This window comes from Dendrobium catenatum, unplaced genomic scaffold, assembly GCF_001605985.2.
Source record: "Dendrobium catenatum unplaced genomic scaffold, ASM160598v2 fragScaff_scaffold_1228, whole genome shotgun sequence".
NCBI lineage: Eukaryota > Viridiplantae > Streptophyta > Magnoliopsida > Asparagales > Orchidaceae > Dendrobium > Dendrobium catenatum.
In genome coordinates, this window is record NW_021319690.1 from 219212 (window position 1) to 234698 (window position 15487).

The 15487-nt window shown below is 34.8% G+C and overlaps 2 protein-coding genes across 2 annotated transcripts in view; both read right to left on the minus strand.

The window, feature by feature from the left end:
• Positions 1 to 1577: 1577 nt before the first annotated feature.
• On the minus strand, positions 1578 to 6482 carry LOC110096329 (cyclin-B1-1). Its single transcript, XM_028699286.1, has 10 exons — positions 6353 to 6482; positions 3994 to 4164; positions 3440 to 3551; positions 3304 to 3330; positions 3168 to 3222; positions 2881 to 3084; positions 2684 to 2785; positions 2181 to 2588; positions 1886 to 2064; positions 1578 to 1804 (listed from the first exon to the last, which is right to left on the minus strand). Exons 1-10 carry the CDS (start codon positions 6480 to 6482, stop codon positions 1651 to 1653), a joined length of 1542 nt encoding a protein of 513 aa, XP_028555119.1. The 3' UTR covers positions 1578 to 1650.
• Positions 6258 to 15487, minus strand: part of LOC110096032 (heat stress transcription factor A-1) — a 30729-nt gene continuing 21499 nt past the window's right edge. Inside the window, exon 2 of the mRNA XM_020821789.2 lies at positions 6258 to 7718. Coding sequence (XP_020677448.1) covers positions 6576 to 7718 — 1143 coding nt within the window. The 3' untranslated portion in view covers positions 6258 to 6575. The remainder of the gene's footprint in view (positions 7719 to 15487) is intronic.

Here is a 15487-nt window from a genome sequence, read left to right on the forward strand (position 1 = left end):
TATGACTAATATAAGATAAAATGTGGTATTTCAAAAAAGACTAACTTGTTGTATAAATCAAGTTAGTTTGAGCAAGTTACCCTATACACTTTAAATTATGGTTTATGGTGTAATCTCAATACAAGATGCAAGGTACAAAATACAAGATAGAGAGCCAAAAAGGGATAAGATACTCTGATGGTAAGAGTGACGACTCTTACAAGATTGCCACTTGACACGTTACGCTTAATACTAATATAAGATATAGGAAAAAACCATGTAACTAATTGGATGTCCTACCTTGCTATTATACCATATTCATGATTTCATTTACATGATAGCATATGAATTGATTGATAATTGATATAGGACTGATAGAACTAGCATTGAGATTGATACATCATGACATAACATGTGTAATAGATATTGATAGACATATTGAATAACATATTTATATAGCATACTGATATGACATACTGATACTGATATGACATATTGATACATGACATTATAGATTGATAGAAGCATATAGAACCATCAGTATGAATATAAGTGATAGAAAAATTGATGCTTGTTTTGTTGTACAACACATGTTATTGATCGGTAGATTTTTTAATAATTTTCTTATATATATTGGTAGATACATTGGTTTTAATGATCATAGTGGTTTTTTACTTGTGGTCAAGGGTGAAACAACCTAGGGGTTCCGCCCCTGACCACAAGTAAAATTTACTTGAATTACTACCTAATTAAATGGATTTTTATCATTTATTAATGCATGATTGTATTATGTTGTAGCCTCATGCTTAATTGTTAAGATTAATGGAAGGAATTACTCCTTTAGGTTTGGTTATATCAATGTATAAGATATAAGAAGTTATTTATCATTTATTAATGCCCGGGGCTAGGTGGTTCCGCCCGGGGCTAGGTATTATGTTGAATGGATTAATGGAAGGAATTAAATGGATTTTTATCATTTATTAATGCATGATTGTATTATGTTGCCTCATGCTTAATTGTTAAGCCTTTAGGTTTGGTTATATCAATGTATAAGATATAAAAGAAGTTATTTAGTTGATTCAGTGGTGATTTCTATTTGTTGAATGAATTATTATAGTAGTCTTAAAAATAAATTATTTTCATCTCACCCCATCTTGGAGGATTTCTGCAATATCCTTCCAGGCTCAACCCAAAGCAGATCAAACGGTTCAAATCTCTCAATACTTCTACAATTATTGAGATAATTTTGAAGGATCTGAACAAATTTAATAAGATCCTCCATATTGAGATAAAATACATTCAACAAATAAAATAAGACTTATTATTCCTGTAGTAAAATTTATTGTTTGATGACTTAAATAATGATTATATAGCTTGTAAGTGAGATTATATCAATTTTATTTAAAGCATTTTTTTCATATTTTTATGTCATTTTAGCTGCTTCTGCAAGATACCACAAAGTTACCAGCGACAAGATCTCAAAATGCACATGAAGAACAAACTTCCCAAAGAAACAAACAAAGAAAACCTGTAAAGAAAGTAAACCCACAAACTACATAAAGCAAGTTATATCATCAACTTGATGATTAGATGTCAAATTTGATGTCCTACTCTTGTCTTTTAAACCAATCAAATTAGCAGAAGTGGTAAGTGAGTGACAATCAATCAAAATCAGGCCAATGCTTTCATGGCCTCCACAAACTTGGTAGCTGGAGACCTCATTGCAACACCTCCAAGCTCCTCCTTTGAGTACTTCCTGTAAACTACAGTGAGTTTGCTATCCGTTGCCGAAGAATGATAGCCTATCATAAGCTTCGCGCATTCCCTGTAACAGGAAATAATATACAGATTTGATTAGATTATCATAAAAATTAAAGAGAGAATACTCTAAAGTGAACGAACATACAGCAAATGCTTTTCCAAATAGCCAGTATGGTACTCGAGAGTTTTGCTCCACAATGGAGTCTTCTTTAAGGTACAACGTGCAGCATAGACAGCAGCAGCAGCAAACAAAGAAGGGCAGTACATGACCATAGAATAATGCATCAAAGCTAGTTCAGCAAAGAAGAATGTCATGTGTTCCATCTGGAAACACAGGAAGAGTTAGCATGGCTTGATCTTTAGGAATTATAAAAAAAAAAAAAAACTCTTCATGGCCGAAGATTATAGAGAAAATTATATGAACCCAATCCTTCTCTTACCTCCTTATCAGAAACCGCTGCCTTCAGGAATCTGACAATGAATACATAGGGGGTTGGAAATGTCAAACTCCAGTCAAGCTTGTTTAAAATTCCCTTCTCCATTTTAAGTATTTCTTCTCTAGTATAGGCCCGATCCGAAATGCAAATGAAGTCATTAACCTCTGGAGCCCATATCTCCTCATACTTGGAGGCAATGAGCATAGCACTAACACCAACAAGCTGAAGTTCTTTCCTCTGCACGGATTCCATGGAGAGGAAGCGGTCAATGATGAACATTGTGAGATAAAGAGTCTCTGGCATTAGTTCAAATTTGTGGTGCACTTCGATCAACCAATCCACAAGTATGGCTCTCATTTTTGCATTTATTTCGACCTGTGAGCTCATATAGTCCTGTGGGCTGCAAACTTTCTGCATTTCCAAGCCATCAAAAATATATTTTGTAACTATATAAAATCAATCAACGAAGATGTAAAACTGAGATCTTCTTTTGGATCTATTATTACCTCATGGTGTTTGTAGAACTTGTAAAGATCCTCAACATATTCAACCATGAACAATTCATTCTCCGTATCTGCAGCATCAATATCTATGATCCCACATGCAACCTGATATAATGGAAAGTTGTAAATCATCCAAAGAAAAATATATTTATTTGACCTAAAAAAACTAAATTGTGATATAGGAAGACAGCTTGTAATACCTTGCTACGAGCTGAAAGCACATAGGTTAGGGAGTGGACATTCCTCTTGAAGGAAGAAGCGTGCGATTTATTTTTTCCCTGATTCTCCTTTTGTTCTGATATAGGAGAGGTTATATCTATCACAACCTCAGGCTTTGGATTTCTAATAGCGAGCTTCTTCTTAGCAGCCCCATTAGCAGGTTGAACTACTTGCTTCAAAACATTCTACGAAGTTTGAAGATCAAGGCTAAGAAGTAGAAATATTGATTAATGAATCACAGGAGGAATATTCAACAAGAAACAAGTACCTTATTAGTTGCAGCTACAGCTTGTGCATTGGCTAGCAACTGCGCACCGAAACTTCTATATGCAATGCAAACTATGCATTAGAATAGATCAAGATTAAACTTTGCGAGAAATCAACGGTGGATAGATTTGAAATACCTTGTTATTGGACGAGTAATTGCCTTCCTGGGAAGAAAAGCAAAAGAAAATACGAATTTTAAATATAGAAAAATAAATACATGTGAAGAGCACTGATCTTGAGATTAAGAGGTAACTCGTATTATATAATATTTACCCATCTGCGATACGGAGATTAACCAGATTGCCAATATCTTCAAGAGCCTTTCGGTTCTTAGCATCGCCGGGAGCATCAGTTGCCTTCGGCTTACCTGCGGCAAAGGCGGCCCCTGTCAACCAATATAAGAGTAGATGTGAACAGTCACGAAGCTGAAATACAGGAAAAGCAGGAACCAAGAAATACTCTTGTTAGATAAAACTTGGAAAGAAAATATATACAAGAAGGGATAGATATTGAGAGGAAAAGGCAGCTTGTGAAGAAATCATATAAAAAATGCATAAGGGAAGCAATATTTTCAAATTTAAAAGTTTTAAGTCCAGAAAAAGGAACAGATAACGAGTCCTAAGGAAAGAAAAGAAGAAGACCACGAAAAGGGTTGCAAGATTTGAGATAATAAAGCAAAGAAGCAGAATAAAAAGATGGATTAACAGAATCATAAAACAATTGACCCGGATCCAGAAATAAATAAAAGGAACAGGCCCAGAAATCAAAGAAAAGCCCCCTAAAATAACAGGTCTAATGGCTATAAGAAGATTTTATCCCACCCTTGCCTCTCTGCTGGCCATTAACAGGAGCTTGATTCCTTGTTGCCATCTCCTCTCTTTCTTCTTCTTGCTGGTTCTGGCTGTTCCAGAAGATACTGGAGAACACGGACGAGAACAAGGATTGAAGGCGAGTGCTCAGCGACTCCCCTACTTCCGTGTTCTGGCTCGCCGCCGTCCCTGCTGAGATCTCAGAGACAGAGGTAAAGGTTAAACGAGAAAGTAATTTTATCTCCTCTTTCCTTCTTCTTCTTCTTCTTTCTCCTTCTACCTCGCTCTCTCCTCTTACCTTCTTCTTCGTTTATTTTCTTTCGTCTAATGGTCCTATTTTAAAGAAAAGGGAGAAGGCCTCTCTACTTTTCATCGAGCGGATGTCTGAGCACTAACGGTCGAATTGTTTGGATCATCAGAGCCGTTGCCTTTGTTAATCTAACGGACGATAATGCTTGGGTCTGTTCCTTTACTAGCCGTTGCAGGGTAACAAATAAAGTAGTCCCGTTAAGTTGAACTGGCGGAGCATAGAAATTTGAAATATTCATCACAAAGACAGCCGTTGGGCGATGTGGCAATTTAAGAACCCTAACAAGGAACTCTAAAGTTTTGTTTAGAGTAACTTTTCACTATTTTTGTACTAATTAAATCATTTATTAAAAAATAATGTGCATTTGAAAAATAATTTTTTCACAGCTAAAATAAAAAAGATTAAAAAAAAAAACTAAGTGCCCCCAATTTTTACTTATTATATTATTTATACTGAGGGCATTTTGGGGTTTTGAACTTGCCTCGATATGATTTAGATCTTTGGGTCACTAAAATAATCTATTTATAAATATATGAGAAAAATTATGTACATAAAAATAAAACTCTCATTTGATTATATATTAGTAGGGGTTACATACACTAAGTACGTTTCTCTAATATTTATTTGATTCGTAATATGATACAATGGACAAAATAAATTCATGCAATCAAATCCACCAAGTGGAAAAATTATTACATCCGGACAGAATATCAAGCATACCGAGTGTACCGAGCTCGGTACCGAGTGTTGTACCGATCACAGTACCGAGCACTTTAGTGACGTGGCATTTTGTTATTGGTCTCTGGATGCATTCGGTGTTCGGACACAATAATTAGCCACCAAGTTGGATAAATAATTGATGTTATTGTTGCTGTTGGAACTACATACACTAAGTACACTTCTTTAATATTTATTTTGAATAAATACGGCCTATCTTTAAATTGTTTAAAAATAGTGATGGCCAATTTATATGATTAAGGCTAATTACTTCTTGTTCTTGTTGGCATTATAAAAATTCTTATATGATTACACATGATTTTAATATGAAGCAAACATTTCAAGACAATTTAGAAGATAAAAATTATTGTATAATTTTACTCGATTGACAAAAAATTAGATACTAAAAGTCTGTTTGGAATTGATGCAGCGTTTGATAAAGTAGATTATAAAGTTGTTATGTGAAAAATAACTTCTCTACTATAGTTGCATAAATCAACTTTTTTATCATAAAAATTTTTAAAAAGTAATGAGAAAGCTACCAAAAAAAATAGCGATAAAAAAAATTGTAATTAGAACTTTGGGTCCAAATAGCTCTAAATTTAGCTATCCAAAGTATGTGGCTTGACATTGGCCCAATCCGTTGGAATAATATATTTATATGTGCCACCACATTACTAAGAATTTAAGAATAATGAACACAAAAGTAAAATTGATAAATTTTACCTTTTTATCTAGTATTAATAAAAAATTATTTAAAAATATATGAAAAATATTAAACAAATCTAAGAATGTACTTATGTATTTTTTTCAATTGGTTTATTTTTTAATTAATTTATAATGTTAGATACCATTATTAATTTTATAATTATGATCATGTGCATAAGGATTTTTTCTATTTTTGTTATCATGTGCAGAAGTTACTTATACTAATGATACTGATCACTTATATATTTAAAATTAGATTTATTTTAAACAGATTAACATATTATGTTAAAATTACTTAATTATGCTAATTATACATTAATAATGATTAATTAAACAACCATGTTGTAGTTAATGATTTTGAACTTGATTTGTATTTCATTAGATTCATTGAGCTGTCAACTTAAATTTTGATATATTCTATCATCTTTTTTTGGTATAAAATTCATTAATTTATATATATAGATATATTGTTGCTAGCAAAAAATGAAAAAAAATTATTATGGAGACTGAAAATTCTTAAGCTACTCTGTAAAATATTTTGGATATCTAAGAGATCAAAGTGATTATCAAACGGAAAACTCCGTGAAAGCTTTCTTTGGAAGTCAATGATCTCTACCAACTACTGTTTGCTGCTCTCATTACTGATACTGATGAAGCTCGGCGTCGTCCGAATACCAATCAGAATATGCCACATCACCCCCTTGATACCGCGGCTCTGTACGGCTGACGTGACACATTCTAATTGATCTCCCGGACACCGTTCTACATCCATAAAACATAGCTTATAGGTTCGTTAATGTCAGCTTATAGGTACATAACGAAATCTCTATATTACCTGCAATTATAATTCCAAGTAAATTAGCAGTTATAAGACTTTAGATTTGGAAGCAAGAAGACCCATCTGCTCCGTTAGGTTGTCCATGTTATGAACTCCATCCCACCCTCGCCCTTGCACTTTAGCTTCAGGAAGGCTAGAATTAACCTCTTCATTGTCAACAGATATTGGGCTAGCTGAAAGGAATTGCTCCCAGAAAGAGTCGACAATGCCGGGAAGTTTCGTGCCATCATCGCCGTCGCTAAAGACGTCAATGTCAGCATCACCGGAAAACTTCTCCAAATCTAGAGGAATCATCCCATCAAGTCCAGCAATGGACTGAACAAAAGCACTTTCTGCTTCAGAAGCTGCATAGCTCATAGTAGGAATTTGATCTGGGAAACCAAGATCCGGCTGGGGAAGATTGTAATTTCCTGGATCTGTAACAATTGGGGAAGATTGTATTTCAGATAAAGCGGATGGAGAACAAACTGCTGAGACTACAGAGTTCGCCGGGACAAACTGCATTGCAGAACTCAAAGGGACCTCCTGAAAGGTGACTCCAGAGCTCCTACTTGAACAACTCCTGCTACTGTCTAAAGCATCAGGCTTGTTATAAGAATCCAACCTAGGAGAGGTCTCTGAAGTTAATATTTGCATCAGCATGGACTTGGCTGCATCTGTCATCAATGGCTGATACTTAATTATTTGTCCATCACGAGAGGCACTTTCAGCCTGAAACTCTTCTTGATTAGGTAACCTTCTCTTCTTGGTGCCTCCAGATATTAGTTGGTTATTGGAATTGTTCTGCTGCACCAGTTGGGCTAAAAATCCTGGGCTGTTCATGGCCTTAGCTAAGAATGACATCATTTGTTGCTGGCGCTGTTCCATTCCCTGAATACGCTTGTTTAAGACTTGCAGCTGATTGTCTGTGGTTTGCTGCTGCTGCCTTAGCCTTACGAGTTCCTGCATGAGAACATTTTTATCCCGCTTGAGCCTCTCAATCTCTTCATCTAAGCCAAATTTGCCAACCTCAACACATGATGTGACTGAAGTATTCTGTGGAAGAGCCTGGGGCTGAGTATGCGCATGGGAGGTTTTTTTCCTGTTTATGTTTTTCAAAAGATGTTTCTGATCTCGTAAGAATCCCTCATTTGCAAATTCCCAGCGATCAGGATCAATTTTCCTAAATCCCTGATAAATAAAAAGAAGAGAATTAAGCAAAGAGAGAAAAAGTAGAAAGCACCAATATATATATCATCCCCTTATGAAGGTAAACACAGCATCTTTTTTTTTAACAAATATATTTTTGAGTCAATATCTCCTTTTCTCTCCTTTATTGGGAATTTTTTTATGGCTGCCCCAATTTAGAGATCGTTCATAGATTTATGACTAATTTGAGATTGAATGGGGATACACAATTCTGCTTATAAATTATTATCATGATTTTTATCAAGTTATCCCTAGAAGTCAATTATTCAAGACTTTTTCCTAAGGGGATCATAGCACAAGGAGTGGTTCCCAATAATAGGCTTTAAGTGATCACCTCACTTTGATAATTCCAATGAATCTCATGTTACTCCAATTTGGTTGTTCTTCCACACTATGGATCAGCACTTCAACCAGTCTAATTTGTACTATATTAGCTCAAATTTCAACTACTTCAGGTGAATGCTACTATTGATAAGCTTTCCAGGCTAATAGTTGCTAGGATAATGGCTGAAGTTGGATTATCTTTGTATTGTTCTTATCATCTGAATTGAGTAGTTACCGAGCCTTGGTGTCCGACTTTAGCCTCAACTCCATCTAATAGTTGTTTTTTTAAGTCACTCCATCTGAAGTGATAACATCAAAAGCTGGGTCAATTTCTCTTAACCTAGGCTTTCTCCTCCTGCATGAAATTAAAGATATTTCGTTGCATTTAAGCCCCTTTAATAAATCTTTAAATAGACTATGCCATATAGGATAAAGATTACCTAGCAGCTACTTGCTTCTGCATTATTATAAAATGATGAGTTTCAAGAAGGGCTGACTCAAGCTTTCAATGATTTTTGAGAAAATAACATTGGACTAAGTTCACAGGAAATCAAGTGTCATCACCACAAAAATCGAGGTCAACTTTAATAATCAAAGTCACTTTCTTGTAATCATTGCCCAAATGACAAAGATGGGGATTGACTAATCTTTTTAAGAATCAAAGTCATTTTCTTATAATCGTTGCCCAACAGACAAAGATGGGAGCTTGACTTATCTTTTAAACACCATCGATGTCCCTTGAATGAATGGGAAGTTAATGCTTTACCCCAATCTGGCTTCTCATACTCATTGGTCTTGGAAGTTGTCATATGAGGAGCCTTAGTGACCATGCCATCCATGTTGATAATTTTAGGATGAAGGGTCAATTACAGGATCAATGTTGACTTAATTTGGGAGCATTTTGGTCAATAGTACCCAAAATCAATGCAATAGATGTAAAAGTTGAATCATTATCTATCCTCTAATGCTAGTGTGGACTCCTCCCTTCGGTGACGAGTTCCTCCAATCCTTCCACACCAATATCCTCAAAATCATTGAAGAATCTAGCCAAGACAATGTCATCCGTGTTGTAGGCAACAACTAAAGAAAGAAGCATCATGATAGCTACAAATCGTAATGATAAATACAACCAACTAGTTGTAATTCAATATATATATACAAAATTAGCTTAACGAACCTTACCTGGAGAAAGTGCAAGTAAAGCAACAGAATCACTTATAATGCTTTTCCAAGTATATGCCTAGCAGTCAATGGATAACAACACCAAAGAAGGCATCTGCTTTAGTACATATGCCAACAATTTTGGTAACTTTTCCCTATCTTTGGTGAACTGTGATCTAAGTTGGTTTCAAGAAACATTGGCCAATAATTGGTCGACTGAAAAAAATACTTCAATTCCAATAATTGAATGTGTTCTCAAGGCCCCCTATCCTGATATATAATAAAGTGAAAGATATAGTGCATCCATCTTACCCTTTATCATAAATAGATTCCTAAAAATATTAAGTGCATCAGATTTTCTGTTCCTTAATAAAAGAAATGATACCTTCTACTCTATTCGGCATCAATTGGCAGGGAATAAGTCTATAGAATTTCAAAACCTTCATCAATAAGGAACACATGAAGATAAAAATCAAGAAAAATTTGGTCCATATAAAAGTAGATATTAGTAGGCAAGTATGAATTAGGGAACTTGCAAGCTTTCATAGCTTGTATGGTGAATTCCTTTAGTAATCTTAAATGATAAATAAGGACTCCATTAAAGTTCAACTTGAGGATCAAAAGCACCCAATTTGTCGACACAATTTGTCAAACACTTCAGAATGAGGATTCTCGTCCTCGCAACATTAAGAGAAAGAAGATGAGGAAATGTAGAAAAAAAAATGAAGACTTGAAAGAAGATGAAGAAAAAAACAGAAAGAAAATATTACACAAAAGTTAAAAAGTAAAATAATAAATCTTAAACCCTATTTTAAGAATAGGTCTCAAAAATTGCAAGGGGCACAATCATGACCATCAAATTATTGTCCTATGTGATAAGATGTCAAAAGATCTATAGAAACATAATGTAATCATCATTTGATCCTCACAAATAGTGGATTAATACCTCATAGCTAGTGCCAAATACTTAGCACTAAGTGTATCATGAATTGATCATCGACTACGAATGACAGAACATCACATATCGAGTGTTATTTATTAAAGTACAACTATCTAAAGTCAAATGTAAAGTGCAATAAATAATAAATAAATGAGCACAAATCAAAAGAATCAAGATATTTACCATTCTTCTAAAAATTATATTAAAACCTAGTTAGATCCAACTTATACAAACTGAACTATGAAGTTTATATATTAAAAAAAAAAAGAGAAAATTACATGAAAAAAGCACGTATTATTTTCTGTTTTCTATCATACAAGTACAAACAAGAAAAGTAGAAACATTTTCAAGTCACTATTTGTTTAGTACTATATATTGAAAGGAAGAACTCAACCTTGACATCTGGGTGGCGAGTTACATTGTACTCAAACTTGTTGAATCAGGTCGTAGTTGCCACTCCCGAAAAATGATTGTTGAACCCAAACTCGGAGTTACAACATCAATTGAGATTAGCTCCAATAGAGTGTAGTTAATGATGGCTAAGAACAAAATGTCCTAAGATAACTCCATTGAAGAGTTCACCTAAACGACTTATCAAAGTGATAGGAAACACTTGGATTCCCAAGTGTTTCTCACCAAAACTGAAGTAGATCCGATGGAAACTGCTGTCCACAGCAGAAAAACAGCAAAAATACGAGAAAAACTGAGAGGAAACGTAGAAGAAATCGTAGGAAAACGAAGCAAACACTTTTATTCCACTAGACGATGAAAAGCACTTGCAAGATACAATTTTCCTTCAATTCGAGAGGAAGGAAAAACTCTCCAAAGATCTCCGGCAAAGCCAAGAGCCCAAGAACACCAAACCCTAGATCTCCAAACAATTCAAATTCAAGATAATCCCACCCTTTTCCTCCTAACCTCCTAATTAATCATAAAGGAGTTTTACAAAAAGTCTAAACAGCCCTTCGCTTTCAAAATTTCCCTCCAAAAACTCTTCCTTGGCCCCCGTCGGATTCGCTCGTTCCGCTCGGTTCCGCCCGCCTTGCTCGATTCCGCCTCCTGTAGGTGTGGACCGGTCCGGGTTGGACCAGTTCAGCCGGCCCCTCATGGGTCGGCGTAACACAAAGCTTTCAAAAACTTTTAAAATCCGCTGACAACTCTAATGAGAAAGAAGGATTGATCAATGCTAAAGGGCCAGTTGCCTTCATTTAAACCACCTTGTCCCGATAAAGTGGTGACTTTAAAATTCATGCAAACCTATCATCAATAGCGTTAAAAGTATCTGCGTGAGAACTTCAATAGGATTTGACAGCTTGAACTCGAAGAGCAATGTTGCTATAAGAATTGTTCGATGGAAAAAGCTCAGCAACTAGTGCGACTCACCAACCAGTATCACTTGCCAACTAGCACTTTCAATCTCTCCAGCTTGCCAACCAAAAAGCAATAAATGAGGGGGTAAACTCATTCAAATCAATTGGCATAAGTAGGCTTCTTTTTGGACAGTCGAGCCAACACCCAACAATGTTAGCAAAGGCAACTTAGTCTTAATCTCTCCTTCCTTCAGCTTCTTCAAGTCAGCTCCCTCCGAAGAGTTAGCAAAATTAAGGGACAAAACCTCTAACTTGTTTCCTTCAGTAAACGGACCGAAAAGGCCCACATCATTTTGTTTAGAAACCTCAATGTTGTTTCCCTTATCATTGTCCTCTTCTCGCAAGTCGCTAGTTGGAAGAGATGACCACCAACCTTCTGCTTTCTAGACATCTCCTTTAGTGGCAACAACTTTGATTTGTTCAACTGAGGTGTCAACCAACTAAAGCAAATTATGTATAAGAATACAGAGCTTTCTCTCATCAAATATTTAGGAATTTTTTAAACCAACTCTGCAAAAAATACCATTCTCCTTAGGAGTAACCAATGTATGTGAATAAAGGAAATCACTCATAACTGAGGTAATAAATGTCACAAAGCAACTTTCATCATTGATAGATTATAGTGTGGAAGACTGTACAATAAAAAGTGCAACCATAAAACTGAGTCAAATTTTCATCATGCCCTATGATATAGGGCCAATCTAGATCCCTCACTCTTGCCTTTGTTTTATGGTTGAAATAATAAAGCAACTTTCAATATCTTCAAGTTTCTATTTATTTAGTGCCGACTCAGACCCAATTAAAGAATAAAATGTCTTCAACTACAAGAGACTTCCTCTCCAAAGCATTCTCTTTGTGTCTTCGCTTTAATTGATCTAATATAATTTAACAGGCCAACCTAAAAAGTTCTTAATTTTCAAGAAGATAATAAAGAATCAAAGTTCAAATAAACAAACACTACAATAGTTGTTTCAAAACAGGTTAACGGGTTAGATTTGAGTTTGGCCCTCAATTGAACCAACATGAATCCATTTAATAATCTATCAAAAAGGTGGACCGGACAACCCGCTAGTAACCCGTTTGATCCGAACCTGACCCAATAACTCATTTTGATTAAAAAAATATATATATAACCTATCAACTATAAAATTTAGATTAATTAATCAAAAATAAGATTTACAAGAAAAAATTTTAAGGAAAAAATATCAAATGGGTCACTTTCAGGTCAAAAGTAAGTTCACGGCTCAAGCTAAACCTGACCCATTTAATAAACGTGACAAATTTTAAACTCGAACCCGACCCATTTATTAAATGGGACAAACCGAACCCGGATTTTTCAGGTGGTTTGATTTGGGTATGCAGGTCGGATCATTTATTAAAACCCATTTGCAACAATTTATAAGTATTTTTAAAATGAATGGTCAATATCATATATCACTCAACATGAATCTCAAGGAGTCTAGGCGATTTGTGTTTGCAATAGTTTTACAATCTCTTGGTCTTCTCAGATACTCAAAAGGGACAAAAGAATGGAACTAGCATACACTCATATGCTCATTTAGGACATATTAATCAAGTCACACTGCGAACTTAAACTAGCTTCAAGAACTCACTTAAGTATTGAACCAGCATGGGATAAGAAGAGACTGGCTTGGTTCCAACTAAACATGACATGTAAGAAGTTGCAAGTTATTTCCACTCCACTGTGGAAGAACTTGATCCTCTGAGCCTGGCAATTGAACTTGGCTTGCAACTAGTAGATTTTGTTTAGAAAGTCGACTTGGTACACCCAAATTTCAATCTCAACCGAATGATAGGACACATCCAAGGCCAACTTCAAGGTTCAATACTTCAATCAACTAACTTCCTATTTGAGAACTCTTAAGCTATGGCTAGTCAACGTAAACCAATAAAAGGAAATGAAGTACTTCTAGTGCTTACTCTATACCACAAACTTTGGCTCCTGACTACATAAGATACACAATTCCAGGAATCCCGCACAATTTTGGGCCTTCAATTCTACAAAATCTTGTCTACAGAATTCTACGCAACCCTATATTTCAAAGCATTGATTTCCACTTTTTCCACAAGTTTTGTGTGCTCACTAGCTCAATTTGATTTTCCTCTTCACATAGATTTCGACTTAGTTTTCTCGATCAATCCAATCAACTTCTCTCCCATCACATCTCTTAGTCTCAAGTAGAGCTAGGTAGATTCCACAGAACAATTTTGAATTCAACAACAATATAGCCTACACTAGTGATTAAAGACAAGCTTCCGATTATAACTTGAGTGCCAAAAAACAACTTTATAATATGAATAAACTAATAATCAAAACAACATAAACAAAAAAAAAGTCATAAAAAATTACTGTTGAAATGGAAAGAGACTAAAATAGAGCAAAAAATGAAAATACTGCTGCGTTCATGCAAACTGCATGCCTGTAACATTCCTTAGCAGGTTAATGCACAGGAAAAAAAATTATCAATATGAAACCTCTGTATAATTTACCTTCAGGAATGCTAAAGAAAAAATATGTGCATGCATGAGATATGTAACTAATCCAAAAACAGCAAATGGATTTGCTAGACAAATGCTTGACATAGATCAATTCAATTCCAATGCAAGGATCTGCCTTGCCTGTGCTAAAATATAGTAATAAATTAAGTGCGCATGTTTCAGGCAAGCTTATGATCTAAATATATCACTGAAGAGAGCGAGAAAAAAAATAGATTGTTCGAGGCTATGGCGTAAATCAGCTTTTTGTATTTGAAATGAGGAATGCAAGCAATGGGTACCTCCAAAAGATTAAAATTCAACATAATGACATACCCTCACTCCGCTTCCAGCCAATCATTTTGGAAAACTGCCATAATAGGCGAAAGCAAGAAAAAAAAAACTATAAAGACTGGAAAGACCGTATTAATGCTAATATAGATAACATTTAAGCTGAACGAGAAAAAATAAAGCAAAAAAAGTCTAGTTTGTCTACAATTCACATCTGTGTTATCTGACTACATTGATCATTAATAACTACATCAATTGAAAGGAAAAAAAAAACTACATCAATTGAAGCAACCTGACAGTTACCTGAATGTTAAGCCATCTCAGCACTTTGGACGAAAGCATGAAATGTTAGAAATCACTAAATAAAAATACTTACTGCAATATGTAAGCTTTTAAAACTCTAAGTGCTAAGAAAAGCAAAAGGCAGAGTTTTTTCTTCAACGTGCAAAGCAAAAATCAACGTAATTTATGAAAATCTTCATGTTTATTCACTTTGATACTTGACAGCATCACATGAAGAAATAATATCAGCAGTTTTTCATTTTTTATTTTTTTTATCAGTGGCCTTTTTTTTTCCTTTTTTTTTTTAAGAGTATATCTATGATGAGGGCCAAGATAAGCTATAATGGTTGAGTAAGGTATGTCCAGGCGTTAGATTGGTTTATTTGTTGACATGCTTTCAACCTTGATCTAATTTAGGTTCATTCACACATAAGGTTTAGAAGCTTATGTCAGATTTTTCTTTTTTCGAGGGAATGTAAGGGCATTTAAGTGGTGATGGCCGAGAAGAGTTGCAATGCTTGAGGAATGTATTTCCAATCTCTAGATTAGTTTCTGTGACTGACATTATTTCAGTCTTGACCTGATTAGGTTAATTCACACTTATGGTTGAGCAGATTATGTTAAGTTGTTGAGGGTTTGGTATCAAAAGTTCAAATTGCTGGAGTCAAATGTTTCCTAGCCTAGCAGATTGATGCAAGATTGTTACTGTTAAAACTAGAGATTTATGAGGGAAAAGCTTGTCTTTATTCATTACAATCTTCCCTATTTATAGATCTATACAAGATATCCTAATGAGGAAACAATAAATTACAGATTTAATACACAAATAAGAAAATAAAATCTTTCCTAAATTCTCTAGGAACAGCTGGATTTCAACACTACTGTCA